This window comes from Triticum dicoccoides, chromosome 3A, assembly GCF_002162155.2.
Source record: "Triticum dicoccoides isolate Atlit2015 ecotype Zavitan chromosome 3A, WEW_v2.0, whole genome shotgun sequence".
In the NCBI taxonomy this organism is placed as follows: Eukaryota; Viridiplantae; Streptophyta; class Magnoliopsida; order Poales; family Poaceae; genus Triticum; species Triticum dicoccoides.
In genome coordinates this window covers 24,836,520-24,863,603 of record NC_041384.1, presented here as the reverse complement: position 1 = coordinate 24,863,603, position 27,084 = coordinate 24,836,520, and the positions used below count along the sequence as shown (strand labels likewise).

The window sequence follows — 27,084 nt, the reverse complement described above, 5'->3', positions numbered from 1 at the left end:
AGGAATAGGTGCATTCGTATAACCGATTAATGCTCGATCGTTAGGGAGGCCAGGCCCCTGCTCGCCCCCCCTTGTCTCCGCCACTACCGGCATCCCATCCACAGTCACTGTCGCCGACGATATGGGCGCCGACATTCTGCTGCCGAGCCAAGGCAAAGGTGACCATGCCTGCCGACATTTCCTTTTTCCTTGTTCAGTTTGCTAGCTGGTGCAGGAAGCATTGGCTCCTTAACCGAGGATTTGCAGGCCAGGCAGGAGTGGTGACCGTGGCAGCAGCGAAGAAGAAGGGGGGAGAGGAGGAAGAGAGGCCGTGGAAATGCTGCGACATCGATCTGTGCTACAGGGCACTCCGGCGGGCGTGCCGCTGCCTTGACGAGGTCGAGCAGTGTGCTCCGACCTGCAAGAGCTGCGAACCGGCACCGTCCGATCCATCTCGCCGCGTCTGCAACGACCGGTACACCGGCGACATGGGGCCCACGTGCACGGAGGATCTTGCCGCCGGCGGTAACTAGCACGAGCGTTGGTCACCTGGTCAATGCCGTCCAGCCTGAGCTTGAATCGCTACGTGCCTAGTCGTGGCGTATGTGCTGCGCTGCACACACGCCTAGTAGTGCAGGCAGCAGTGTGTGAGCAATAAAATAAAAACGGAGTACGTGACAATGTTCAAATGAAATGGTGGCTCTTTTGGTTTCATAGTATTTCGCCGCTCGGAAGCTATTTCTAAGTAACTATTAAAATGGGTTATGTTATTCTCTTGAAGTTGTATTTGGCTCTACGCTAAATTATATTAATCTACTATTCTACTTTATCTAACAAGATTATTACCACAAAACTAGACCAGATGGCATTGTTTGGAGCCGTGGAGGCGTTGACAGCTGGCCTGGTAAGAATAATGCGGATCACTGCCATGAAGACGGTCGACGGCTCGTTTCTAGTGGCGGCGGCTTCTGGAGCGTGTGCAAACGGTGCACGCTTAAGGTGTGCAAGAGAGGATGTGAGCCCCCGGTACACCATGCAGGCGGCTCGGTGATGCCCTCAGATCTAGCTGGGGCGTTGTGATGGCATTCCCATCGTCGAGATTTTAGGTGCGACGTGATGATTTCAGGTTATTTGATGTATACTTTTGCAAGATGTTTGTTGAATAAATTAATAAAGATGATTCTGCGCATCATTTAAGGGCATCTTCAACGACAACCTGCAAATTTCCTCCTGCATTCGTCTGCGGACAAGGGGGGCCAGTTCGCGGACATGGATGCTCGGCCAGTGATCTAAGAGGTCTTCATAGAAGACAAGGAAACGACTAAAATAGGCCTTTAACACGCTTGCAAGAACAACATGATGTAATACATACTAACACACTTTATTCTCAAGCGAAATCAAGGAAACGACTAAAATAGGCCCTTAACACGCTGGCAAGAACAACATGATGTAATACATACTAACACACTTTATTCTCAAGCCAAATCTATCTGCCCAGGGGTAGAGCCAGGATTTAAATATGAGGGGGAGGGCGAGCTTTAGAAACAAGGAGTGGGGGGAGAATACGATTGCACAAAAATAAAATGCCTCATATATTAAGTCTTACGAAATACTTGTGTTTTCCATTAGTTTTTTATATGGTTGCGTACATCGAAATAATACCTAGGCAGGAGATTTCAACCCCTCTTAGAAATGTGGGCTTCCCTTCCGCGTGGCCTTCTTGTGTTCTCGATCCAGCTATAATGTTTGGTAAGCTTTTGTGTAGAGACATTTTAGAGAGGTCCTATATGACACTCTCTACAACATAATGTCGTGGAAACGCACAAAGCTAGCAATTGGGTCAGCAGCCGAGTTCAAGGGCTCCGCTCCTCCCGAATTCCTTCACCTAATATTTTCTGCCGGTTTTTCCAGAAAAACAGCTGCTGGATTTTTTAAATAAATAAAAGTACGTATTTCTCTGATTTCCCTAAATATTCACCAACTTTATTAAACAACGGATTTCAAAATATATTCCCAAATTTTTGAAAATGCACATACATTTCCACAATATTCTCTAATTTAAAAAAATGGTGTACTTTTAAAATGTAATGAAATTTATTCTTGATTTCTCTAAAAATAAAATACCTTAAAAGGATAGCAGAAAACCGCTAGGAATGGAACATAAAAAAAAAACTGGAAACAAGATCGCTCCTGAAATCTGTCCGGAGACCAGGTCCTGTAATTTTATGGGTTATATTTTCGCCCTAAGTGTGTTCTCTTGACGATTTGAGGCAGTGAGCGTCAAATAGGGATTGCCCAGATTTTGTATGTACAGTATGCCAGCATTAGCGTATGTTGTGTAGTACATGGGCTGGGCGCTCTGTAGCAGGGGTGCCAAAGTCTAGGCGTCCTGCTCGGGTTAATAGGGCCTACGTGGAAAAGTCAGCAGTCCAAATTCAAAACTGTCAGTTTTGTTGTTGTTGAGGAATTCAAAACCGTCAGTTGCAAATCAGGAGAAGGCATCAGACAGAACCTATCTCTGTTTTGTGTGTCAGCTTGAACTAGTCTACGAAATTTCTGCTGGAAACAGCTAGAGCACGACCGAAACCAGCACTGCTATCACTTCTTGTTTTTGTTTTGTTTCTGATGATGATATGGACAGCACTGAAGTTTCACCTTGAAGGAACCACACTAGTATTTGGTCTACCTTTAATCTCTGGTGCTCGGCGAGCGAGCACGATTGGACTTCTTCATCATCAAGCCCCGGTGCTCTGTTGTGCTCGGTTGTAATATTATAGCATCATCAGGCAAACCCCGGTAGGGCATCACAAAAAAAGGAAGTCAAAACACAGCTATAGTTATTGCAATGAAAATCGGCAGTCCAAATTCAAAGCCATCCGCTGCAAATCAAATGAAGGTACCACAAAGAACCCGCTGTGTGGGTGAACTAGTCTACGTGAGGAGCTTGTGTTGGGAAGGAACAACTGATATTTTGTCTTGGTCTACCGACGTTGTCTAACAAAGCGAAGCTACTACTAATTTGACGCTCTACGAGGAAGCACGACTGCACGATCCTTGCGTACATCTTCGTGGAGGAGAAACTATTGTCGTGGGGAAAAAAAAATCAGCATTCCAAATTCAAAACCATCGGTTGCAAATCAAGAGAAGGCATCAGCCAGCCAAAACCTGTGTGTGACTAGTCAGCTTGAACTAGTGTAGGAGTTTCTGCTGGAAACAGAAAATGACGAAAACTGGCCTGTAGTGAAGTTTCACCTTGAAGGGATCACACTAGCTCGGCGACGGAGCATTCAGGAGCCTTCCATGCATTTTCGTGGGGTAGAAACTACTAGAGTGTGACACGCGCTTTGCCGTGTGGTTCTTATGGCGTGAGTTAAGTCTTGTCTATTTATTTTGTACGCGATGCATACATTGTAAAAGATAGAGCCATCAAATTTTGGTATATATTCTAATACTCAGATTTTTTTAAAGAAGTCAAAGTTTATGAACTTTGACCAAGTTTATAGAGAAAACAATTTATATCTATAATACCAAAGATCTAAAATATGCAAATACTTCTTATAATGAATCTAATGATATATGCTTGGCATTCTAGATGTAATGTTTTTCTTAAGAGTGAATTCCATTTTTTACCTTGTAGTTGTACATTTGTGACACATATTACCCTATTTAGCGGAACTTTTATCGAAATGTCAGATTTTGGAGACTTTTAACACGGTTTTACCCCAGTTTTACATTTTGTCTCTTTATGGTCGATAGGATCGGCATGTTGCGTCATTGATTTGTAGAAAAAACTGTAAGGATCGGAGGGCATCATTGGCGATCTTGTCCAAACTTCTCTTGTCTATCTGTTCCACTCCTTGTGGCCGTCCACATGTTTTTGAATACAGGGCGTCACCTCACACCTTACCTGATGGACACGCATCAAAAAACAAGGGTCCAAAGATTTCAAAAGGGGTATTCTAGACGAATTTTCACTCGAAGGGGTAATTAGTGTCACAAATGTATAAATATGGGGTAAAAAGTGGAATTCACTCTTTTCTTAAAGAACTTGGTCAAAGTTTGTGTGGTTTACTTTTCAAAATATATATATGCACTACATTGTGAAATGAAGGGAGTATTCAATTCGGCTCTATGGAGCACTTGGTCATGTTTACTGAATATTTTTTGTAAATGACAAAATATATTAAAAAGTCAAACATGCACATATTCATGTCTAAAATGCCAAAGCATTTCAATCCGTGTAAGAAAAACAAGTTGGACGACAAATTTTTGACATTTCTCGACTACTTAGCTTTGTTTTTTCATTGGCGGAAGACTGTTGTTCCATCTCGTGAAAATTTTCATGCATGTTTTGGTCGCTAACATGTACATGAAAATAAAAATTAACACTTTCTAAAGTGGTTTGCTATTTGTTTTTAATTTACTATTCATTAACAAATGCTCCCTAGGGCGAACACGCCATGCCCATCTCCAGTTCATCTATAAAGTTGGTTGTCCTCAGGAACATGAGAATCACGGTAATGTTCTTATATACCGCATTTGTTTATTTTTACTCCACGTATTAGATTTCTCTAAAGTCAAACTTTATAAAGTCTGATCAAGTTCATATTTAGAAATATGTTCCGTGATAGATCTAATGATATTGGTTTTGTATTGTGCATGTTAATATTTTTTCTAGAAACTTGGTCAAACTTACAATGACTTTTAAGACAAAATGTATACGCGGAGTAAAAGAAAAATAGGAGTATAATACACATATACTTTATAGTTGAGAGACACAATAACATAAGGACATACACACTGAAGCAGTGGACACACATTACCAAATGGGCCGAACAATGCTCTCCTCAGCCCGAGCCATGAGAGGCATGAAATTCAAGGGAGCTTAGTAGCTAGAGAGATTTGTCATGTCATGGTAGGAACGTTTACCCATCCAGTACATTCTATCTAATTATCTATAATAAAAGAGTAAACAACAAAACATGTGTCCGGTTCACTCTAGCCACACGAAATCTAGTGGCACCGCTCGATTGGATGAAGAGCTCATGCCAGCCTGGTCGATGGAAACTGAAAGAAATTTAGAATCATTTTTCTCCAGTGTTATCGCCCGCGGACGTGCATATCTTCTGCGCGCGGCCATGACCGACCGGCAACGGTCCACGCACGGACCCGTCCCCGCGTCTTTGGCCACTTCAAATATTCCACCTGTGGACTCGCTCTGGGGAGCACGACTACTTTTCTTCCTAGTGACCGTCCAATACAACTCTCTGGTATATAAATATGGCTTGCGAGCGTGCACCATGAACCATCATCCTACTCCCTCCATTTCTAAATATAAGTATTTTTAAAGATTCCACTATGAACTACATACGAAACAAAATGAGTGAATCCACAATCTAAAATATGTCTATATACATCCGCATGTAGTTTATAGCAGAATATCTAAAATAAATTATATTTAGGAACGGATGAAGTACATCAGTCGATCCTCACAAAAACGAACCAGCCGAGCAATTGTAAACCCAGAAAGTTTCTCAGGTCTTAGCTTGAGGTTGCACGAGGTCCATCGTAACCATGCCATCCATGCAACAGGCGGAGGCCGGGGTGGAGCAAAGGAGAAACGGGCCTTGGATCAAGATGAATCCCACGGCTGAGCGGGTGCTCACCGGCGGTGTGCGTTCGATGTCCCTGGGGAGCCCCAGGTCTCCGCCGCTCTCCTACGGGAGCATCGTCACCGTGCTTAGCATCGAGGGGGGCGGCGTGCGTGGATCATCCCCGGCACCATCCTCACCTTCTTCAACCATCGTCGCCAGTAGCGGTGCTACGAGGTGAGTTTCTGCAACAACGACGTTGTTGCAAATGGCGGCAGCGAAGGCCTATGATTGCAAGGGGTTCTTTTTCTCTGCGAGATGCTTCTTGTTGCAAAGGGAGCAAGCGCAACACTAGTTTGTTGCAAGCGGGCAAAATGAAGTTTTTTTTCTGCAACTAAGGTCTTGTTTCTGAAACATAGGACTTGTTTCTGAAACATAGGAGTCGTTAATGGCGTACAGATGCGAATCTTCCCGAAGATACCATTCCACCAAGGGAACGGTACTCTGATGTTCACGGCCCTGAGGAGCACCTCGGCCTTCCGGTGCTCCTGCTCCTTGGCCCTGGAAACTATCCTGACGTTAGGAAACTCCTTCTCACTCACTTTTTCGAGAGAAACTCCTTCTCCAGAAAGTTTCCGAATTTAGCAACAAAAGTCTTGCCTTCGGATCTGTGATAGAAAGTGTATCCAATAGTTTCCTTTGGATATCCTATGAAGACACATTTCTCCAATTTGGGTTCGAGCTTATCAGGTTGAAGCTTTTTCACATAAGTATCGCAGCTCCAAACTTTCAGAAACAACAACTTTGGTTTCTTGCCAAACCACAGTTCATAAGGCGTCGTCTCAACGGATTTTGATGGTGCCCTATTTAACGTGAATGCGGTCGTCTCTAGAGCGTATCCCCATAACGATAGCGGTAAATCAGTAAGAGACATCATAGATCGCACCATATCTAATAAAGTACGATTACGGCGTTCGGACACACCATTACGCTGTGGTGCTCCGGGTGGCGTGAGTTGCGAAACTATTCCACATTATTTCAAATGTACACCAAACTCATAACTCAAATATTCTCCTCCATGATCAGATCGTAGGAATTTTATTTTCTTGTTACGATGATTTTCAACTTCACTCCGAAATTCTTTGAACTTTTCAAATGTTTCAGACTTGTGTTTCATTAAGTAGATATACACATATTTGCTTAAGTCATCTGTGAAGGTGAGGAAATAACGATATCCGCCACGAGCCTCAATATTCATCGGACCACATACATCTGTATGTATTATTTCCAACAAATCTGTTGCTCTTTCCATAGTACCGAAGAATGGTGTTTTGTCATCTTACCCATAAGGCACGGTTCGCAAGTACCAAGTGATTCATAATCAAGTGGTTCCAAAAGCCCATTAGTATGGAGTTTCTTCATGTGCTTTATACCGATATGACCCAAACGGCAGTGCCACAAATAAGTTGCACTATCATTATCAACTCTGCATCTTTTGGCTTCAACACTATGAATATGTGTGTCACTACTATCGAGATTTAATAAGAATAGACCACTCCTTAAGGGTGCATGACCATAAAAGATATTACTCATGTAAATAGAACAACCATTATTCTCTGATTTAAATGAATAACCGTCTTGCATCAAATAAGATCCAGATATAATGTTCATGCTTAACGCTGGCACCAAATAACAATTATTTAGGTCTAATATTAATCCCAAAGGTAGATGTAGAGGTAGCGTGCCGACTGCGATCACATCGACTTTGGAACCATTTCCCACGCGCATCGTCACCTCGTCCTTAACCAATCTTCGCTTAATCCGTAGTCCCTGTTTCGAGTTGCAAATATTAGCAACAGAACCAGTATCAAATACCCAGGTGCTACTGCGAGCATTAGTAAGGTACACATCATAACATGTATATCACATATACCTTTGTTCACCTTGCCATCCTTTTTATCCGCCAAATACTTGAGGCAGTTCCGCTTCCAGTGACCAGTCTGCTTGCAGTAGAAGCACTCAATTTCAGGCTTAGGTCCAGGTTTGGGTTTCTTCTCTTGAGCAGCAACTTGCTTGCTGTTCTTTTTGAAGTTCCCCTTCTTCTTTTCTTTGCCCTTTTTCTTGAAACTAGTGGTCTTGTTGACCATCAACACTTGATGCTCCTTCTTGATTTCTACCTCCGCAGCTTTCAGCATTGCGAAGTGCTCGGGAATAGCCTTACTCATCCCTTGCATATTATAGTTCATCACGAAGCTCTTGTAGCTTGGTGGCAGTGATTGTAGAATTCTGTCAATGACGCAATCATCTGGAAGATTAACTCCCAATTGAATCAAGTGATTATTATACCCAGACAATTTGAGTATATGCTCACTGACAGAACAGTTCTCCTCCATCTTGCAGCTATAGAACTTATTAGAGACTTTATATCTCTCAATCCGGGCATTTGCTTGAAATATTAACTTCAACTCCTGGAACATCGCATATGCTCCATGATGTTCAAAACGTCGTTGAAGTCCCGATTCTAAGCCGTAAAGCATGGCACACTAAACTATCGAGTAGTCATCAGCTTTGCTCTGCCAGACGTTCATAACATCTGGTGTTGCTCCAGCAGCAGGCCTGGCACCCAGCGGTGCTTCCAGGACGTAATTCTTCTGTGCAGCAATGAGGATAATCCTCAAGTTACGGACCCAGTCCGTGTAATTGCTACCATCATCTTTCAACTTAGCTTTCTCAAGGAACGCATTAAAATTCAATGGAACAACAGCACGGGCCATCTATCTACAATCAAACATAAGTAAGCAAGATACTATCAGGTACTAAGTTCATGATAAATTTAGGTTCAATTAATCATATTACTTAAAGAACTCCCACTTAGATAGACATCCCTCTAATCCTCTAAGTGATTACGTGATCCAAATCAACTAAATCATGTCCGATCATCACGTGAGATGGAGTAGTTTCATTGGTGAACATCATTATGTTGATCATATCTACTAGATGATTCACGCTCGACCTTTCGGTCTCCGTGTTCCGAGGCCATATCTGTATATGCTTGGCTCGTCAAGTATAACCTGAGTATTCCGCGTGTGCAACTGTTTTGCACCCGTTGTATTTGAACGTAGAGCCTATCACACCCGATCATCACGTGGTGTCTTAGCATGAAGAACTTTCGCAACGGTGCATACTCAGGGAGAACACTTCTTTATAGTTAGTGAGAGATCATCTTATAATGCTACCGTCAATCAAAGCAAGATAAGATGCATAAAAGATAAACATCACATGCAATCAATATAAGTGATATGATATGGCCATCATCATCTGTGCTTGTGATCTCCATCTTCCAAGCACCGTCGTGATCACCATCGTCACCGGCGCGACACCTTGATCTCCATCGTAGCATCGTTGTCGTCTCGCCAATCTTATGCTTCCACGACTATCGCTACCGCTTAGTGATAAAGTAAAGCATTACAGCGCGATTGCATTGCATACAATAAAGCGACAACCATATGGCTCCTTCCAGTTGCCGATAACTCGGTTACAAAACATGATCATCTCATAGAATAAAATTTAGCATCATGTCTTGACCAATTCACATCACAACATGCCCTACAAAAACAAGTTAGACGTCATCTACTTTGTTATTGCAAGTTTTACATGGCTGCTACGGGCTTAAGCAAGAACCAATCTTACCTACGCATCAAAACCACAACGATAGTTTGTCAAGTTGGTGATGTTTTAACCTTCGCAAGGACCGGGCGTAGCCACACTCGGTTCAACTAAAGTTGGAGAAACTGTCACCCGCTAGCCACCTTTGTGCAAAGCACGTCGGGAGAACCGGTCTCGCGTAAGCGTACACGTAATGTCGGTTCGGGCCGCTTCGTCTAACAATACCGCCGAACCAAAGTATGACATGCTGGTAAGCAGTATGACTTATATCGCTCACAACTCACTTGTGTTCTACTCGTGCATATAACATCAACATATAAAACCTAGGCTCGGATGCCACTGTTGGGGAACGTAGTAATTTCAAAAAAAATCCTACGCACACGCAAGATCATGGTGATGCATAGCAACGAGAGGGGAGAGTGTGATCTATGTACCCTTGTAGATCGACAACGGAAGCGTTAGCACAACGTGGTTGATGTAGTCGTACGTCTTCACGGCCCGACCGATCAAGTACCGAAACTATGGCACCTCCGAGTTCTAGCACACGTTCAGCTCGATGACGATCCCCGGACTCCGATCCAGCAAAGTGTCGGGGAAGAGTTCCGTCAGCACGACGGCGTGGTGACGATCTTGATGTACTACCGTCGTAGGGCTTCACCTAAGCACCGCTACAATATTATCGAGGACTATGGTGGAAGGGGGCACCGCACACGGCTAAGAATATGATCACGTGGATCAACTTGTGTCTCTAGGGGTGCTCCCTGCCTCCGTATATAAAGGATCAAAGGGGGGGTGTGGCCGGCCATGATAGGGCGCGCCAGGAGGAGTCCTACTCCCTTCGGGAGTAGGATTCCCCCCCCCCTTCCTAGTTGGAATAGGATTCGGGAGGGGGGAAAGAGCAGAGAGAGAAGGAAGGGGGGGCGCCGCCCCCCTCTCCTTGTCCTATTCGGACTAGGGGGGAGGGGCGCGCGGCCCAGCCCTGGCCACCTCTCCTCTCTTCCACTAAGGCTCACGTACCTCCCGGGGGTTCCGGTAACCTCCCGATACTCCGATAAAATCCCGATTTCACCCGGAACACTTCCGATATCCAAATATAGGCTTCCAATATATCAATCTTTATGTCTCGACCATTTCGAGACTCCTCGTCATGTCCGTGATCACATCGGGGACTCCGAACAAACTTCGGTACATCAAAATGCATAAACTCATAAAATAACTGTCATCGAAACCTTAAGCGTGCGGACCCTACGGGTTCGAGAACAATGTAGACATGACCGAGACACGTCTTCGGTCAATAACCAATAGCGGAACCTAGATGCTCATATTGGCTCCTACATATTCTACGAAGATCTTTTATCGGTCAGACCGCATAACAACATATGTTGTTCCCTTTGTCATCGGTATGTTACTTGCCCGAGATTCGATCGTCGGTATCTCAATACCTAGTTCAATCTCGTTACCGGCAAGTCTCTTTACTCGTTCCATAATACATCATCTCATAACTAACTCATTAGTTGCAATGCTTGCAAGGCTTATGTGATGTGCATTACCGAGAGGGCCCAGAGATACCTCTCCGACAATCGGAGTGACAAATTCTAATATCGAAATACGCCAACCCAACATGTACCTTTGGAGACACCTGTAGAGCTCCTTTATAATCACCCAGTTACGTTGTGATGTTTGGTAGCACATAAAGTGTTCCTCCGATAAACGGGAGTTGCATAATCTCATAGTCATAGGAACATGTATAAGTCATGAAGAAAGCAATAGCAACATACTAAACGATCGGGTGCTAAGCTAATGGAATGGGTCATGTAAATCAGATCATTCACCTAATGATGTGATCCTGTTAATCAAATAACAACTCTTTGTCCATGGTTAGGAAACATAACCATCTTTGATTAACGAGCTAGTCAAGTAGAGGCATACTAGTGACACTATGTTTGTCTATGTATTCACACATGTATTATGTTTCTGGTTAATACAATTCTAGCATGAATAATAAACATTTATCATGATATAAGGAAATAAATAATAACTTTATTATTGCCTCTAGGGCATATTTCCTTCAGCATCCGTTCGGGAGAGATGTCAGGAACCGACACGACAGTTGGCGACGCAAACTGGCTGCGGTTGGTACAAGGGGAGATTCCCCCATAATTAACACAAGTTAATTGAGCTTTAACACTCCCCCTAATCTACACTTGTCCATGTAATATCATCATCTTGAAAAAGTCTCCTCCAAAAACCCTGTGGGAAAATGTGAGGAGTATACTGTTTGATATGTTGCTAAACTCCTTCAAACCCAGCGGAAAAAATAAGGAGAAAATGATGCAACATATAATGGTTATTGTCTCTTTTAAATCAATACGAGAAAACTCATAGAGTTTAGAGAACAATAAAGATGTCGTATATACTTTCCTAAAAAACCCGGTGGGGAAAACAGAAAGTATGACATATGATCTCATGTTGATATTACCTCATTAAAAACCTTTATGAGAACCATTATAGTAAACTCATGAAGGGAAAAGGAGTATAATATGATGCATTGAATAGGAACAATTTAGGAGGATACTCCCCCTGATTCTTGCATATTCCGAAGTCGTCATATACCAATTCCATGAACACATTCCTGGAATGTAAAAAGTTGGTAGAGACTTGGTGAACAAATCAGTTGCATGATTTGACTTGCAAGATATACAATATAGTGATATTGCTTATTATGTAACATGTTTGCATCCGGGCAACACAAGAAACATTATCATTGAGATAATGGTTGGTGGATGTAGCCATGAGGTCTGTTTCAAAGACTCTTCATGAGAGGGCTACCACTCCTAGTAGGAACACTAAACTTGTCTACGATCTGACATAGTGGGGATCTGATCGATGTACCCAATCATATCGGTGTTCACATTTCTGTGAGACTGAAAAACCAGGACAAAATGTTTGATGCCTTGGAGATATCAAAAGATATTCTTGAGTACCAGCCAATTATGTTTGGTGGATCCAATGACATTATGGAACGTTGAGTCACAATATCTCATTTCCATCATCACTTGGTCTAAATAGACCTTTCTCTATGGATGGATAAGATTTGTCCACAGTGAATTTCTTCAATATATTTTGGATATAGACAACATAGTATACCATAATGTATAAATGAAGGTGCTCAATTTGTAGTAACGAGCGGTATTTTGGTTTACCCAAATCCTTCATTTTAAACTCCGTCATTTAGATGATTACATGTGTCGTCATTGCAGAAACACAAACATGGATAATCATCATTGTAGGAGTAGTCCTTGTGTATAAGGAACTCACTACGTCGGTTGTACCAAATGTACCGACGATAATGATAAGTCATATGGTGACTTTTTGATTTTACACAATGTATGTTGCATTTTGTATTTCGATTCAGAATTGAGATTCCATCGGGAATCAATCATATATGTCTGAATCTAGTGATCGACATGGATATGTAATCACTACATCTATCAACTGCAGAGATAGATGATTTTGAACCGCCAAATATATAAGTTATCGGAATGAGATTTCACCTCTGGAATAGTTGGGTATCTGCGTGAACCCTTGTGCTACAATACTTGCTCTTTGTTTCACCACCTCATTGTTCTCAATTCTGTTTCCAGACGAAAACTGGTGTAGGTATTGCTTATGAATACCTTCCCATTATTGAGCAAGATCATTTCTACCTAGATTATACCCTTTGCTTGAGTTCAGTCCGAGTGTTGTTCACACTTTGCCATGGCCATGGTCTTTGGATCTGAAACATTTAAAGGTTTTTACAATCTAGTTGAGAAATGTATGTCAACAATTGTAGACTTCCGGTTATATGTTTCTCCAGAATCTATATATTAATATAGAGTTGATGGAAATATTGTTACCCATGGTGACTGCTCACGATTTCCCAATGCGGTTGAGTCGGGTATTCCGATGTCCCGGTCATTGTGTGCACTATGACCTGGGTTGGTGGAGGTTTCCCGTCCACTGGATGTATACTACCCAATAGGTGTCTGTCAACGTGAAGTTGACTTGCATTTACTGATTCACAGGCCTTGATATCCTTGCTTGCGGGAAGCTGAATCCTGATGTACTTCTGCCATACATCTACCCTTGTTGCTATGAACAGGGAGTGGAGTGAATTTTGTTGGTACCATCACTCTTTCAGGCATATTTTTGCAGGATTATAGGATTGTGTGACACCTTTATAGTCAATAAGTGAATCTGGCAGGTTATTTGCAATGTGATGCAAATCTTCTGAACACATGGTTCAGATATTTGAGTATGTGGATTTGAGGCAGAAAATGTGTTGAACATTCCACTAATTTCCTGGCATTCTTTGTGGTACTTGAAATCTCCCCCTAATGCCTAGAAATGTTCCTCATTGAATCAACATACTGGCCTTGAATAACTCCCCATGTGAGGGGCTTGAGGTATTGACGGAAATACAGTTATTCCTTACTAGATCCCAACTATATGTTGAGGGGCCAATGATGTATGCCGGGTGGTGATATCGGTATGCAATCGAATTACCGCAGATAGGAAATACTTGGTAGATATCCACATATCAAAGATAGTGGGGAATAATATTATGCAGTTCTGTCATGAGCATGTAAAACTGCATGACTCCAACGTAAAGTTGGTAAGTTGCAATTCCAAAGTAAATATAATGCAATGAGCTTAACTCTTTGGATAGGATTCTACCAAATCATTTTGAGTCTAGACATTAGGACAAATTGCTAAATTTCAATCCAAAAGCCATAGAGATGGCCCTCAAGGAGAATTCTGCAATGTTATCCATTCAATTTGCTTGAAATCGATGTCAGGATAATGGCCAATGGTTTCGTGTGAATAAAGCACACACTTAAGACCATCATGTAGATATGTATTTTAGAACCATGGATACCTGAATAGTCTACTCAATGGTTGGGAAGAGCCACTTACCTCGACTTGATGCATTCAAGGAGTCTGAGTGGTTCAGCGTAGACTTTAAGGTGTGCCAGCCTTAAAATTAGCTTCGCTGTGTCACTTGTAGTGCACATAAAATCCAAATGTTATTAGAATTTAGCATCATAACAATCATAAACCAGTGGAATTGTTGATAGTTTCGGTTTCAACCCAATGTCAATGATGACCAAAGCAGGAATGCCAAGTTTGTCATGCAAAAGACACTCTGGAAAACTATCTCGTACGCAACATGTGTTACGGGTTTTGTAGTATGTGTAGTGCAATGCCGATGATACATAGAGAATGTGCTTGCCATATCCGTTGCATATGGTAAAGAGAAGATATTTCTCTTTGTTGTCATCATAAGTTTCTCTATGGAAACTATTTTGACGGATACCTCTATAGTTTAGTAGGGTACGAGTTAAACCTGGGAAGCAATAAAGCATCCCGATGTTACTCGGGTACCCACAGGGATAGTAAATATGACTCGAGTTGAGCCAACAAACACCTCATCGCCTCTAGCGATTTTAAAATATCTCATTTCTCTCAATGAGAGTGGAAACATTGGACTTCCCTGAGTATAGAGTTTGTGGTGCATATGTCCACAAGGCACATATCATTTTTCATCGGATTGACTCCCGTAGAAATCTATATATAGACATGAAGATTCTCAATATGAAAATCACTATCAGATATATAGAATACATACAAATGTATTTGTACCAAAGTGCTGTTACAATATATTGTGATATACAATATATGATGACAACAATACTTATGTTCTTATTAGAACATCATAAATGGACATAAGTTATGTTGACCACTCAGGAGATTGAGAGACTAGACGAAGTCTTCAAACATGTTAGTTGAGTCATATTCAACCATCATATTCTCCGTGCCCATAGGGTCCCGTCACTGCTGGTGATGTCAGGCTGAAGGTTGAAGTGAGCTCCAAACCTTTGCCCCTGAGGTCTGTTGTGTCCTAGAAATTGCTGATACAGAATAATCAGATGCAGAGATCTGAATCGATATAATGCCTTCTGATGTATAAGACAATATTTTTCTGTTAGCGGTGTGATTCCGACCAGAGGTTAATCATGTGGTCTTGGATTGCACACACTATTCCACAAGACACAAGAGTGATCATGATGTCCATGCCCAGGTAGTGTAGTGGTGGCGATTGAGGGCGAATGCCTCAAATTCTCTAGCCATCGGTTACCAGAGATAGTTAATTTACGATTAGTAAATTGAAGACCATCATGGTAATATTGTAAAATTAATGGATATTTCAAGAAGTTATCTTGAAACCATTAATGTGAATCTCAAATTGCTAAGCATGACACCTTGAAGATAATCTCCAAAATGAAGTAGATCTCGCAGCACTAGGGAGTATAATCTGATGAAATCAGTAGATACTCACTCCTAATGTCTTATGTCATGACTTAGTAAAATGCATGGGAGTGCACAATGTTGTGCAATCATAATGTCAAATTTGACAAAATGTAGGCTTAAACAGTAGTGGTGATAATCTGCAAAGCAGTAGATCTACACACTACCTCAGGATCCCAATACATCAATTTGAAGAAATCACTAAGAATTTTGCATATGTATTTGCGAAAAATTGAAAATCTCAATTGCAAATAGACGTATTAATCTTGACATGTACCGGACATGGAGATACATACATTCCGGAATACATCGTACTCAATAGAAATACACCACTATTATAAATGAATAGTAATGATGTTGCAAACTTGATGTTCAAGTGAAAAAACTTGAATTATATACACCTCAAATTTAATGAGATGTTCTTGTATCAAGTTGCAAGATAATTCAACAGGGTGAATTAATATTTTGCGAGAGAGAATTAATCTCATTCGCAATGAGATTGTTTTGTGAGAAAAAATATACAGTTCTCAATCGCAAATCAATATTGTTGTGCGAGAAAAACTTAACCTCGATCGCAAAACAATGTCATTATAGTAATAAGACATGTTATAGAGATTGTTAAAAAGCAAACATATTGAACATGCCACATAATAACCACATATTTTCTGGAATATTAAAACTCAACAGAAAAAGGGCTGAAAAGCGGTGGCCCAATCTTATGCAAATGGGCCACGCTGGGGAAGCCAGCCTAGGGCCGGCCTGGTCAGCCAATTGGATAAGAAGCAAGCGGCCAGGGATAGCGATCCCCTGCCAGCATCCATCCCAATCCCCACGACCGACGCGGGCGGCGATTGCCATTCCGGTCGGCCGTTTCTCCTGCAACTCGTGGAGAGACCACGACCCGGGCGGAGCGCCGTCGAGCCTCGCGTTGGAGGCCGGAGAAGGCTGCGCCAGAGGACTCCGGGGAGGGCGTGCCGGCCCGATTGGGCACAGGCGAAGACGCCCACGGCCAGTCGGCCGCACCACTGGCGGCAAGAGGATCTCCCGCCTCGCTCGTCCTCGGAGTAGGAGTCATCGGGGAGGTGGGTGCCGGGTACGACGCCGTTGGAAGCGCCATTCGTGAGCCCGAGCGCCGCTGGGCTCCATGTGTCAGCGTCGGGGCCGGGTCGCCTCTGCGCCCGTGGGGGCAAGGCCGATGGTCGAGCACGGGGTGTGCCGGGAGGAGCAGCGCCGGGGCCAGGATGCCGTTGCGCCAGATGCTCGTCGCTTGTGCGACGGATCACGCGGCCGAGGGCGGTCTCCCACCATTGGACGCCGATGAGGCACCTTGCCCATGGGGCCCGAGGGTTCGACCGCCGTCGTTCTTCGCGACGAGACTGTCCCTCATAGAGGAAACAAAGGTAAAGCGATTTAAGAAATCAACGCGTGTACCTTTTCCGTTTTCTTCCCGATCTGTTCGTTGGTGGATCTCGATTTACACTCTTGCCGTGATGGGAGACAATGAATTCTCGGTTTAAACCTCCAATCTTTTGATCGATGGATGCCATCTCCCCTGTTCTTCATTCATTTTCTGTTCTTCATGGCCTTGTTTTGCCTGCAGGAATTCATGGCCACAGCGCGCTGCAGGGACGTCGGTCCTGAGGGCGGCCACAGTAGCGGGCACCACCACGCCGACGAACACGCGAGCGAATGATGTTGTAGGGGGAAACGTCGCGCAGATGGAATCGCTCCGCCGGGAGCGTGCTGATAACGTGTTGAAAGGGAAACGAGAGAACAATCGAGAGAGCCTCGGCACATATGTAAAAGTGAATGAGTGTCCTTTCATTAGATGATTGTAAGTATTTATACAGGCAGAAGGGATGCATTGAAGAGGCATCCGTTCGGGAGAGATGTCACAAACCGACGCAAACTGGCTGCGGTTGGTTAAAGGGGAGATTCCCTCATAATTAACACAAGTTAATTGAGTTTTAACATAATTAACTAGCCATGGGGATAAAGAGATGTGGACGGGCAACCCACTGCAAGAGGATGAGGCCGCCCACCCTCCCCCTTAAGCGTGGATTAAAAAAAGATGGCCCCCCTTGCTTCCAGTCGTTGACGCATGGGTTCGCAGAAGGTGGCCGCGTCAAAAAACAATCGTGTGCGGTGTTTGGCCGGCCGACAAGTGGGGCCATGAGGGACATCAAGCGGACGCGCGGCACATTCGCTTCATGTCCGCGCTGACGCAGGTGCGGACATGAAGCAGACGCATTTTAGGTTTAGATCGGCACGTTGGTCTTGAGTTTTTGTCCGCGGAGATTTAAACAGACATGGACAAATAAAATAGGTCGCTTCATTGAAGTTGCTCTGAGAGGTGCCATCATCCTCGAGGCAGCCCACTTCGCCGCCGATGGCATGGGCGCCATTCGCCTCTCGAGCTACCGCAACCGGGACATGCACGCCGTGACCTTTCTCTAGTTCAGTTTATCTTTTGGAAATAGAACTTTTGCGAAACTGCATGAAAGTTTCATGATGAAACGTAAGAAACGAGCACCATTTAGTTATTAAGAAGATTATAAATAACACCTGCTGGCGTATTCATGGTTGCTTATCCAAATTTTATTTTATATAGTCACAAAGTGCAGGCTGCTGCAGCAGCAAGGCAGGAGTAGAGACGACGCGCGTGCTAGTTACCGCCGGCGGCAACCGCCTCTGGCGTGCATGTGGGCGGGATGGCCCCGGTGTACGCGTCCCTGCAGACGTTGAGGGATGGGTCCGACGTGGACGGCTCGCAGGTCTTGCAGGTCGGAGCGCACCGCTCGACCTCGTCCCCGCAGCGGCACGTCGGCGGGTCTGTCTTGGTGCACGCGGCCGAGTCGCAGCACTCCCACGGCCGGCAGATGGGCCCGGGGTCGCCGACGTACTGATCCTCGCAGACCTGGAGGGACGGGTTCCGCGTCGACGGCACGCATGCCTTGCAGGTGGAGGCGCACTCGAACGCCTCGTCCACGCAGGTGCAGATCGGCGGGATGGACCTGGTGCACCGCGCGCGGTCGCAGCACTTCCACGGCCTCTTCGGCGCCGCCATGGCTGCTTGCTGGTCTGCAACTGCGAGCCCTCAGTTAACGTGGTGAAGCTGAGATCAGTTTCTTCATGGATCATGGATGCATGATGAAGCCACGAACTAGAGAAAGGAGTTGACGCGCGCGCAACCGTACCTTGGCCTTGGCTCGGCAGGAGAATGGCACCCACCTCGCCGTCGACAGAGGGGCGGCCGGCGACGAGGAGGGCTGCCTCCAGTGAAAGCATCAGCAGGATGCTGGGAAGGATGCATCGCTTCATCCCCATGGCGTTGCTTACTGAGCTTGCTTGTGCGTTTGGAATTAGCAACCAGTCGTAGTATATGTAGCCTCGTGACACCGATGGATCACCTAACGCGTGGAAATCGCTACCATGCAACGAGCAAATTTGAATACGCACACATGGCAGCTCGCCATCACATATGTGTGGATAAGGACTATCGATTAATGATAAAGTGTTGACTAAAACCGTATATGCGCGTTTTCCATTGATTGTAGCATGGGTACGCTGACAATGGAACAGGATAAGTGACGGTACGTCTGGAATTGACTGATGAATAAAATGCATTGCGTGCACACCACGCTTCTTCCCTCGTGGCTAATACAAGATCCGGATTTGCTGGATGAGAATTAACAAAGTCTCGTCTAACTCCTACCCTACTTGATTAACTCCTACGAATCTCGGCATAACACCCAACGATGTACTAGAACTTAGATGAGACATAGTAATTTTCTCCTCTAAATGAGAGCTAGACACACCCAAATCCAGATTTGCTAATTCTAAAAAGTTTGAAAAGCGGGTCCTCCTCGAGGGTCAAGTTGGGAAACAGTGCCACACAGGCCTGTTTACTCCAGGGTATGGACCACAGCCATCTCAGAGATCTATCTATACACTTGCATGTCATAGATTAGCTCACATATAGAGGTAATTGGCGTCTGAGCTCAGGCTCATCTCCATCTGATCAACAGTAAATGAAAATAATTACTAAAAAAATTCAAAAACAATTCTGATATTCTTTTTTGGAATCAATGATGCTCAGGTGTGCAATGACCAATTAGAAGTTTTGTTGTGTTTGGACATTCGAGGGCCTCTAGCTAAAAAAACAAATCTGGTTTTGGAAAAGTTTTAAAAGGCAAGATTGAGTTAACAAAGCATTGGATGAGTGTCTAGTGAGATGGTTCACTTTCTCACAATTTCCTATTTCCGTTATGGAGTTCCATCAGGCGTCCCTTTGTCGGCGGCTCAAGATTTATGAGCCAATCAGCCATACGATCATCGATTTTCATATGCCTTTTCCGGTTGAAAAGAGAAACCCATTTTTGAGAGCAAATACATGGCAAAACACAAATAAAACTAGGTTTCTTGAATCATGTTTCCCGGGATTTTTAAGAAGGTTTTTAGTCAAGCATTTTTGCTAAACCTGATTTGAGCCGTCTCTGTTTTTGTAATTTAGTATTAAAATTTCCGAGCATTGCAAAGTGAGGGTTTCACTTGGGAAGGTTTGGAATACAAAAATACATCCTGATCAAACCATGATTAGTTTTAGACTAGACAATATTCATGTGTTCCCGCAAAAAAAAAACATGTGATATTAATATCATAGCTAGTTTCTAGCATTTGTTAGATGGTTTAAAAATACAAAAATACTTGTAAATTTTTATTTTGAAGTGGGATGATAGATAATTGTATAATACTATACACATAAATGGTTTTAACAATTTCATGTTTTGGAAACATTTAGGTTTTTTTTTCCAAATTAATTTAACTGCAAATATTTTTGCGAACAATCCCACTTGGGACTCAACCAAAACCAGACACGAAACCAGCCCAGGGATACCCTCCCCCTCCCTAGGGTTCCGCCCGCGCCGCCGCCGGCTCCCCCGTCGCGGGTAGCCGCGGCCGTGGCCGGCGCCGCTAGTCCTCCCCGACCGCGTCTACCTCCCTTCCCCCCTCCCCTCCCCCCACCGTACCCCCGCGTCGCCTCCCCGAGCGAGGCGACCGGGGGCTCCCTCCCCGCCCTCCCCAGCACCTCCCACCCCCTTCCTCCTCCCGCCGCCGCCGGCCTGGGCCATCGGGCCTTGCTCGGGTGGTGCCGGCGGCGGCGGCCGCGCGTCCTTTCCCCCCGCGCAGCACCACGGCTCGGGTAGCTGGCGGCTGGCGGCGGTGTACCTCGGCGGCAGCGGATCCGGCGGCGGCGTGGCTCCTTGGGTGGCGCGGTGCCGGGTGGCGAGGTGGCGGCGGCGCTGCTGCTTGGCGGCGGGGCGCTGCAGCGGCTGGTGGCGAGGCCCTTCCGGCCCAGATCTGCGCCTTTTTGGGCCCCATATGGGTCTGGGCGGGTCTGGCCGGAACTCCTCTGCGGCATCTCCGGCGGACGGCGGGGCGACTCGTGCGGGGGGTAGCGGCGACGGCGGCGCATGTACTGCAGCGCGGCGACGTGGGCTTCACGAGCCCGTCTCGGGCTCGGCCGGGCCTATCTGGGCCTTCGGCGCGGGGGCGAAACATGGTTTCGCGGGGAGCTGGAGCCGGCACAGCGCCGGTCGTGGCCATGGGCCACTTCTCCACCTTCCCTTTCCCCCGGTCGATTTGGTCACGGTTGCCCGGTTTGCCCCTGTTGCTACGTCCGGTCGGTTCCCGCCTCGGGCGGTGGAGGTTGTCCCCTCCGGCGTGGCTGCTGTTGCTGCCGTCCCTCGTTCCCGGTTGCCTTCTCTGCTCCCGCCGGTCTCGCTTCGTTTGCCACGGTGAGACGGCGATGGGGACTGCCCGGCCGTGGTGGCGCGTGTTGGTGGGCGGCGTGTTTGGTGGCGCATGATGGATCGTCGGGAGGCGTGGGTGGTTGGTGGTCCGGAGAAATTCGTGTTGGCTTGTCCGGCACCCACGTGGTGACGTCTGTGGGCGCCGTCGTGCCTTCCTGAAGGACGTCGGGTTTGCCCCTTCCCCCGCAATCCTCTACATACCGGGGGAAACCCTAGGACTTGTCCGGGCAGCAGCGTCGTCGGCGTCGTGGTCCTTCTTGAAGTTGTTGCTTGGTATGCGGCGGTCCGGAGTGCTCGGAGTGTGGTGGAACTCTCCGGTGGGCGCAGCGGTTGTGGGTCTTCATCGTTTTCGTTGATCCGTCGTTGTTCGCATTTGTTTCTTTTTTGTTTTCTCTTTCATTTCTTTTGGGCGTGACTGTGCTGCTTCCGCCCCAGCACCTATCGTTGGCTGTATCGAAGTTGGTTGCTTTGTAATACAAAGCGGGGGGAAACCCTTTTTCGTAATTAGATGATCTTCGTTGCATTTTATCACATTTTATTTGCTTGTCAAAATTTTAGTTGAATTGATCTAAGAAGATCCAAGTAAGAAGCAAACCATGCACACATTTATTTATTCTGGATTTTATCTTCTTTAATATTGATGATGTCCATATTTTGTAAACACACGATGTCACAACAGACCTTCGTGGGCTGTAGAGAGAGAGAGAGAGAGAGAGAGAGAGAGAGATTAGGAATGCGGTGAGTTTTTTTGCCTTCAATGCCAAAGTTGGGTCTACCACTGATATGCCAAAACCGGAGCCCATCACCGACGGCGGGTCCTTGATCAGTGGCGGAGCGTGACCAAAGCTTAAGAAGGTGACAGTTCCATATAAAAACCTACGGTATGTACAGTATGAAACAAAAATGCGGAAATGCTGTTTTGAGGCCGAGCTCCGTGCAGGCCGTTATCTGGCACGTCCGTCTGCATAGGAATCAGGTGCAGTCTGGTATTACATGCACGTATTTCACCTGATACACTTTTGCATGACACTGTATTCTCCATTTATGCACAGTACCATCCCATGTTAACCACTCGGCCCTACCAGCTCATGCACAGTTGCCATCGTCTAACCCATCATGTTCAAAGGTGCCGTGCGACAGATACGCATCCATCTTCCCACAAAATTTGAGGCCACATCAAAAGAACTTGTGCCTAATGAACACGTTGAACAAATTTGACTAATCCGGCAGACACCACATCCGATTTTGTGGTAATGCTATTACCTTCGCGTCCAGCAAGACCCCTATGACTGGACACGACCACGCTGTCCTCATCTCCATCCTCCTTTGCTACCACCATTGTCCGAGTTATTAATCCTCTCTGATGATTGTTTCCTCCGTATGCTTGTCTCCTTGGTCCTGCAGAGCGTCCCGCCGTCGCCTGATTCAGTAAAAATGAAACCAGCATGTCAGACACCAGGAGATCTGTTTGTCTGATCATCAACCGATTGCTCGCCAGCAACTCCCTCCATTAACAAAAGTCCGGCGTCCAAACGAGCCCAAATAGTACGGAAAGCGACAGCCGGTTAGATCTGATCCTAAGTGATGAAAAAGGGAAAAAATTAATACCAAGCCAAGACGATGAAATCTAACCCAAGTACACCCCGTAAGAGTAAGAAGCACGCAACACTTCAGATCAGGCAGAACATTACCCTGTATCGCACTCCTCGAAGAACTGCATCCCATCCATGGCGAAAGCGCTACTCCTATGGTGTGCGGGAGGGAGGTAAGAGGTGATGCGCCGACCAAGCTTACTATGCGAACCAAATACTCTCCAGCATGGGGCGTTCCAACTCATTTACTGCCCTACCGGCCCTTTTTTTTTTTTGAGATTTTACTGCCCTACCGGCTTCTCTGTCCATCCCGAGACTCCCGTTAGATGGGGCAAATTTAAGGGCAGTACTCTGTGCCGACGCACCGGCGGAACGTTTTGGCTGGTCAAACCAGAGCCGCTCGATTTGGATGCGCGTAACCGTCAGATCAGCCCCGCATCTTCTATCGTCATCCTCCCCCACAGGAAAAAAGAGGAGAAAAAAGCAAGCGCCGCCGCCGCTCACGGGATCCCGCATGCTGGGCTGCGCTGCTCTCGCTTGGACCACCGCTGCCCCTGCTCGTCGCCGGCGCTTGCAGCCTCATCGCCGCCGGCAAACCAAAACACCACCTGCCTTCACCGCCGACACCGAAGCGAAAAATGCCGGTTCCAGCAAAATCAAAAGACGTTGGTAACAAATTTTTAGAATGGTTCCAGCAAAAACAAAGGATGGTAGCAAAAACTCCTAATGCTTACAGGAAGACTGGTAATAGAAAAAGGGCACTCATAGGCGCCGGTGCGCCGGCCCAAATTTGGGCCGGTCGCATTCGGAACGTCCGAGACACCCCTTTTAACCGTCAGATACATGACCCTTTCGTCCCGATCACTGTTTCCTTTTCTTTTCCCTTGAAAATCACGGGAGCACCTACAGAGGCGCGAGCGCCATGGACGGGCCCCATGACCTGCCGAATCTTCGCCGCTTGCCGAATCACCGCTGCGCGCTGGATCACCACTGCTTGCCGCTCTCTCCGCAGCCCGAATTCGCCATCATCACACGCCTTCCTCATCTCGCTGTCGTTTCAACCGCCCTTGCCGGATGCAGCTCTGCCATACGCCGGTTCCAGCAACTCACGCCACCCAATATAGCACGACGCCGCTGCCCCTGGCTCGCCGTCGTTGTGGACCTGCACCACCGGATAGCAGCAGGAAAACACATCTCAGCATAAAAAACGACTCCGGTGGTCGGTTGCAGCAAAATCAAAAACTGGTTCCAGTAAAAAAAATACAGTTTCCAGCAAAACGACTTGAGCAACTAAGGTTCCAGCAAAACCCAGTAAATGGCTTGAAGCAAAAAATTACCCTGATTCCAGCAAAAAATAACTAAGGTTCCAGCAAAAACAACCTATGCAGCTCCCAGATGGTGCTGGTCCCATCGTCGGTTCCAGCAAAAAAATTAGATGGTTGTAGCAAAATCAACTGATGGTTCCAGCAAAAATACCTCTCTTGCCCGCCGCCCTCTGTTGGTTGTAGCACCGCAGATTGCTGGTTGCAGCTATATGTAAGCTGGTTGCAGCTCCTCGGAGTGCCGGTTCCAGCAAACAGCGACGTGTCGTCGCAGCTCTGGTGTAACCAGTTCCAGCTCCCCGCGGTCCTGGTAGTAGCACCACACGATGCCGGTTGTAGCAGCCCGCGAAACCGGTTGCATCATCGGTGTCCCCTGGCTCGCCGTTTGCAGGGATGGTCGCCTGGGTGCAGCATCTGCGCTTCCGGCCCTTGCAGCACGCAATAGAAAAATGAGGGCTGATGAAGTAGGAGGGAGGGAGGGAAGAGAATGGAGGAGCTCGCATTGGATAAGAGGGTTATAGTGGGAAGGGAGCACGCCGGAGAACCAAGCCGGCGGATCGAAAAGAGAGGTGCTCCATCGATGGCTTGAGAGAGATGGGGAACGATGGGAGAGAGAAAAAGAAAAGAACGATGGAGGAAGAGATAAGAGCGAAAGGATAAGAACGGAAGCCAGAGAAGTGCGTGGCAGTTTGGATGTGGGTTCACATGGGACGCGCGTCACGCGCGACCGGCCCAAAACTTAGCCGGTCGTCCGGCTGTAAACATTTACCATAGCAAAACTCCGGTGGTAGCAAATAGCATCTCTGGTAGTAGCAAAAATTCGAGACAGTTGTAGCAAAATAACAACCATTGCTGCCGTTGAGCAACACCGCCGTGGGTGGATGTAGCAAAAATTGTCTTCAGTTCCAGCAAAATCAAAATATGGTTGTAACAAAAAAGACAGGAAAAAAGAAGATGGATGTATCAAAAATCCACAAACACCGATAGTAACAAAAAATCGAAACGGTTGTAGCAAAATGGTTCATCGTTTACAGCAAAAATCACCTAGTAGCAAAAATTTGGGCGGGTGGGTGGTAGCAAAAATTGATGATGGTTCCAGCAAAAAAAAGTAGCTTGTTCCAGCAAAGCTGGATCGCCGCCGAAGCCGTCGCAGCACGGCCGTCGCCGGTTCCAGCATTTGTGTGGCTGGTTGCAGCTCCGCGAGCCTATGCTTGTAGCTCTGCCGAGCCGAGGTTGCATCATCTTCTGTTGGTGGTTGCCCTCTCCTGCGAGCGGAGCGGGGCGCGCAGATCTTCGTCTGCAGCAAGCCATCTGCTGGGGAAGGCCACGGCGAGTAGATGCTGCCCTCGCCAGAGCTGCACGCGGCGTGCTACTGGGGCAAAGCGCGAGCTGCGCGTGTCCGCGACCAGCAGATGCTAGTCTCGCCGGAGCTGCAAGCTGTGCATGATTTATTTTGCCATGGATTTGTGTTATTTGGAGGAAGCACAGAGAAAGAGGAAGATAGATTGTGTTTGGGTTGGAAAAATGAGTGGAGGAGGGCGTCCCGTGGATGAGATAAAGGCAACCAAAGCGGTGCGTAGGCTACCTACTTTGAGCCCACTACGCGAGGAGACCCGCGCTGGCTTCGGCCGGTCAGCCGGTGTTTAACGTTTCCCCAAATTTAAAGCCGCACACGAGGAACATCTTGTCAATGCAACCATCATCTGCCACAACGGAGGCCCACGTACAAATAGTGAACACTGGACAACGGCACCTATGTATTTTCTCCTAAATAGTCAGCATATAGAATTGATAAGGGCATGTACAATGGTTCTATCTTAGACACGTCATGTAGGATAAATGATGAGGTGGAGGAGAGAGAAATCATAAGAAAAGGATTGTCTTCTTTTATTTAAAAGAAGACAAGAGATGATCTCTTAGCACAATATGTCTCACCACTTTTTTTGGAATAACTGGTTATTGAAGATAAGGCTAAGAAATGACCCATTGTGGACATATTTTTTTGTCATCTCTAAATCACATGCAAGACTTAAGATAAGACTATCTTATCAACCATTATACATGCCCTAAGTCGGGACGCGCTGATCCCAACACGACAATGCTTAACGTGATTATGGCCTGCATGCAGCTCGGCCTCCAGAACGCCTCACTCATGAAACAAGCTACTTAAAGACATCAAACAGATATATGTGACAATTAGATGACCATGTCATAATAATATTTCTGTCTAGTGTGAAAAAAACTCATATATAGATCTGTCTCGTTCAGAATATGCATCAGAGACTGATGGATGTTCAATTGCACAATACTACTGAAAAGTTCGCAAGTCTATATTTACCAAGTCTAAGGCATTACTGCACTAACTAGTAATGAACGGCGTAGCGCATGGGTGTCGGTGGCGTGATAGTGTAGGCGTGCGGTTCCAATCAAAGCAACGACGAACAGTGGAGGAACAGGTCAAGTGTGTAGGGCGTGGGTGTTCGGCTTGAGGGCGTCGAAGGCATGAGGCTCCAACTGAGAAGGGGATTAAGGAGAGGTCCAAAGAACATAGAAGTTCTGGGTCGGCGGTATCGGTCGCTCAAATCTAGTCGGCAGACGGCAGATCACCATGGCCATGGAGAATTGGAGACCGAGCGGAGGAGTGGAGGCACGGGGAGTTGGGGTTGAAGGCTGTATGCGGAAGACAGTCCATGATCGTACCTATAGGTGGGCTTTATCAGTTAATGGGCTAGACTAAACTGGTGACTATGCCTAGTAATTTGTTTTTCGC

General features: G+C 46.1%; 2 protein-coding genes and 1 long non-coding RNA gene across 4 annotated transcripts; 1 reads left to right on the top strand and 2 right to left on the bottom strand.

The window, feature by feature from the left end:
* The first annotated feature begins 5,553 nt into the window (after positions 1-5,553).
* Positions 5,554-17,411, top strand: LOC119271793 (ESX-1 secretion-associated protein EspK-like). Its single transcript, XM_037553478.1, has 3 exons — positions 5,554-5,807; positions 16,402-16,987; positions 17,188-17,411. The coding sequence occupies exons 1-3, from the start codon at positions 5,554-5,556 to the stop codon at positions 17,278-17,280; spliced, it is 933 nt and encodes a 310-aa protein (XP_037409375.1). The 3' UTR covers positions 17,281-17,411.
* Positions 17,412-17,899: 488 nt separating this feature from the next.
* Positions 17,900-18,952, bottom strand: LOC119266818 (Bowman-Birk type trypsin inhibitor-like). Of its 2 annotated transcripts, none has more exons than XM_037548097.1 (2): positions 18,785-18,952; positions 17,900-18,668 (listed from the first exon to the last, which is right to left on the bottom strand). In XM_037548097.1, the coding sequence occupies exons 1-2, from the start codon at positions 18,912-18,914 to the stop codon at positions 18,253-18,255; spliced, it is 546 nt and encodes a 181-aa protein (XP_037403994.1). In that variant the 5' UTR covers positions 18,915-18,952; the 3' UTR covers positions 17,900-18,252. The 2 variants fall into 2 exon arrangements, with proteins under 2 accessions (XP_037403994.1, XP_037403993.1); XM_037548096.1 differs by having other exon boundaries at positions 17,900-18,674; positions 18,785-18,951.
* A 4,701-nt stretch (positions 18,953-23,653) lies between these two features.
* On the bottom strand, positions 23,654-26,170 carry LOC119266817. The gene is made up of 2 exons (XR_005132154.1): positions 24,469-26,170; positions 23,654-24,154 (listed from the first exon to the last, which is right to left on the bottom strand). It is a non-coding gene; the product is annotated as an uncharacterized LOC119266817 (long non-coding RNA).
* Positions 26,171-27,084: the final 914 nt, after the last annotated feature.